Source organism: Spermophilus citellus (genome assembly GCF_964194105.1).
Source record: "Spermophilus citellus genome assembly, chromosome: 6".
In the NCBI taxonomy this organism is placed as follows: Eukaryota; Metazoa; Chordata; class Mammalia; order Rodentia; family Sciuridae; genus Spermophilus; species Spermophilus citellus.
The window spans coordinates 142,236,040-142,239,804 of NC_138187.1; the positions used below are offsets into that span (position 1 = coordinate 142,236,040).

At 41.8% G+C, this 3,765-nt stretch overlaps 1 protein-coding gene across 1 annotated transcript; it reads left to right on the top strand.

Annotated features, from left to right (window-relative positions):
- Positions 1-1,505: 1,505 nt before the first annotated feature.
- LOC308651916 (dolichyl-diphosphooligosaccharide--protein glycosyltransferase subunit TMEM258-like) lies at positions 1,506-1,748 on the top strand (the record flags this gene model as incomplete). The annotated part of the gene is made up of 1 exon (XM_081299496.1): positions 1,506-1,748. The coding sequence occupies exon 1, from the start codon at positions 1,509-1,511 to the stop codon at positions 1,746-1,748; it is 240 nt and encodes a 79-aa protein (XP_081155622.1). The 5' UTR covers positions 1,506-1,508.
- Positions 1,749-3,765: the final 2,017 nt, after the last annotated feature.

Genomic DNA, 3,765 nt, shown 5'->3' on the forward strand with positions numbered 1-3,765 from the left:
TACTCTTAGCTATATGCCTTAGTAACTGGGCACCTGCTTCATTCCCTTCTGCATGTGTCTTGAGTATGAGTGGCTAACGCTCCTAGCAGCTGAACTTCCTAACCCTTGGAACCACCTCTCCTTAACTGGATACCATGAAGTCAAGCACCCACCAACCTGGACAGGTGTAACCTGGATGGCAATGCTTTGGACTTAATTAAGGATATGAACCCTTTTGTCTCTTTTTTGAATCTACATTTGAAAACATGTCCTTATAAATCTCTTTCTCAAATTACCCATTCCTATTTTTCTCAGTCTTGTGTGGACATACAGAGCTTTTCTATGATGTAAATCTGCCTGAACTCTTATTTCTATTTTCCCCCATATTCTTACAGGAATTAAGGGTTACTTCTGGTGAGAAGTAAAATGAAATTACTTCTGAATTAGAAATACAGAAAGTAGAATCCTTTGACTTCCACAAGCTTGATAACCATCATTTAAAACTTGACATTAATCTATATTTTCAGTGCAGGAGAGAAATAGTTAAGCTCTAAAGCCCCAGTAAGGATTCTTTTTTTATTTAAGTATTCTCTACCCAGTTGAAATCTACACAGTAAAACTATAATCAAATTTCTGACTGTATCTGACCAGAATTCAAAACAATATACCATTGCTCACATTATATCTGTTTTTAAAAATACCAATAATTATTCATCTTCATTAAAAAAAAGGTCAAGGCAATTAATTTAGGGAGTGCCTCCAATAGTGGTTTGGGCAAATGTAACTAAATGTTTTTAGCTGACATGTTTGTCAATAGAGAAAAAATAATCCAATATAATAAAAATATGCATTTGCAATTGAGGAACACTGACCTGATATGTACCTAAGCTGATTGCTATACATAACCTCAATTGGGACTCTCCCTTTACCAAAAGCAGGCAGCTGGATGCCGTAATACTTAGGCCATCACTTCACATACAGGGAAAAACCCTTCCAAACAGCCCATACCTTACTTTATCAAAAAAGCCCAGATATAGCCAGGCCTATCAGTATCACTCAAACTTGCTTTTGGGGCTAAGGATGTAGCTCAGGGGTATAGCACTTGCCTGGCACACAAGAGGCCCTGGGTTCCATCTCCAGCACCACTAAAATAAGAGGAAAAAATTGCTTTTTAGATGGATAAGGAGTTCCTTATCCAAACCTCATATCTCAGATCCCAGACTGTGGGTTGGTTTCTCTGCTTTTCTATACAAAGTTTTTCTACTCTGGACTTAAGTTTCTTGGTATTTATTTTCTATTTAATAGAATTAATATATTCTTAAGATTCTTTTCCTGACTGCATATTTTGCATATATTCATAATAATCTATTGAAAAATGCCAGGTATAGTGGTACACACCAGTAATCCCAGCCACTCTAAGGGATGAGGCAGGAGGATCTCAAGTTCCAGGCCAGCCTGGGCAACTTAGCAAGACCCTATCTCAAAATAAAATGGAAAAAAGAGCGGCGGATTACCGTGTGCCGGGAAAAATGGAGCTTGAGGCCATGAGCAGATACACCAGCCCAGTAAATTCAGCTGTCTTCCCCCATCTGATTGTGGTGCTTCTGACTATTGGCATGTTCTTCACCGCCTGGTTCTTTGTTTACGAGGTTACCTCCACCAAGTACACACGGGATATCTACAAAGAGCTCCTCATCTCCTTGGTGGCCTCACTCTTTATGGACTATGGAGTCCTATTCCTCCTTCTCTGGGTTGGCATCTACGTGTGAGCTCCCAAGGGTACCCGCCAGGTGGCTTCCCTAAATCCCTGCTTTTGTAAATTAATTTTGTTACTGTTGCTAGAAGTGTCCCACCTACTGCTCAAATAAAGGCAGATGTGTGACAAAAAATAAATAAATAAAATGGAAAAGGACTAGGGATATAGTTCAGAGGTGGAGCACTTCAGGATTCAATCTCCAATACCACAAGAGGAAGAAAAGAAAAACAAACGTTGAAAAAATGCAAGTAAACACAATAAAGAAGCCAGACATGGTGGCGTACCAGCAACTGGGGAGACTGAGGAAGGAGAATTATAGTTCAAGGCCAGCTTCAGCATCTTAGCAAGAACCTCAGCAATTTAGTGAAATAAAAAATGATTTTTATAAAAGGACTAGGGGTATAGAGCAAAGTGCCCCTGAGATCAATCCCCAGTACAAAAAAAAAAAAAAAAAATCTACAACCCAAATGATGTGTGATGTTTATCTTACAAGTTTTTAAATATATCTCTAACAGCCACTGTTTTATAATCCAGATTTTTAAAATTTACTTTTAACATGTAATATTTCTATGTCCTTAAATATTTTCCTATATCATCATCTTTCTTTCTTTCTTTCTTTTTTTTTTTTTGTTTTCAGCTTCATAATGTTGGTTAAAGGGCACAAACTTTTAGATGTAAGCTGAATAAGTTCTAGAGATCTAACATACAGCATGGTGACTGTGTTAGTCATATTTTTGTCTCTGCAACCAAGACCTGCTGAGAACAACTTAGAGGAGGAAAAGTTTATTTTGGCTCACAGTTACAAATGTCCATGGTCAGTAGACTCCACTGCTCTGGGCATCATGACAGAAAGGTGTGGCAGAGTAAAGCTGTTCAGTTCATGGTAAACAGGAAAGGGATGGAGGAGTCAGGGACAAAATATAATCCCCAAGTGTCGCGACCCCCTTGCCCGCAAGGAAGACGCAACAACAGGAATCTTCTTTCAGCCGTTTATTCAGGTCCTTGATATTTCTTCTTCTCTGTTTCGGATGCCTCTCCCAGCCTTAATAAAGCATCTCAAGCCCCAATGCGAAGCTGCCACGTGGAGCTTTCTCATAGGGTGTTAAAAAACCATGCGCCAACTCTCCCAAATAAGGAGTTGTTTGTTACAGACCACAGCGGAGCCAGCGCCATCTTGTAATGGTGACCACAGTCCGCAGAAACGGCTCACCACAGTTCCCCCTTTTGTTTTCCAAAAACAATACAGGCGAGAGTAGAGGTCCTATCCCACTGTGCAGAAGTGGCTGCATAGTATGGCTCAGCCCCAAGGAGGGCCCTTCCCCAGATCTGAGGCCATATCAGCCGACGCCTTTTTTCGTGGGACGGGGCGTGGACGCGTCTAACCCGCATGCAATAGGACATGCTCTCCTTGAGGTCCACTTCAAGGATCACTCAAGTGCAGTGCCTTGCCTCGCATCCTGTATCGTGATGATGGTGGACGAAGGGGGATGGCTGAGGCTGAACTGTGGCTGTATAGAAATACGACGACAAACAAGTTGGCAACACCCTAAAAGAAAGGCACGGGTCTTAAGGCGATAGAAAAGCACTAGTGTGGAAACCCTTCTGCATGCAATGGCAGTAAAGCCGGCAGAGTGCAAGGGCTTTCCAACACTAAGAGAATAACAAAGAAAGACATGTCGATCCCAGTGCAATGTTCATAAAACTTGGGGTGCAACGACCATGTCAAAGATTTACTGTTTAATCTGCGCAAGCCAGACTTGAGGTGAGATGCCATTTTCTAAAGCTGCAAGAGCTTGTATGATCATAGCTTTATCTGGACCAATTTCCGGCCAAATATTCGCCAATGATACGGGAGGCATTCCTGGAATCATTAAATCATGAACCGGCATCGGCATTGGCCAAGCCCGTGCCGCTGCCCACCACTGCATTGGTGTCGTCCATGTCATCGGCACCAGCACCAGAGCCAGAGCACTCAGCAGAATGAAGATCCTCATCACGGGATTGCTGTGGTATTTCTTGTTGCTGAGTAG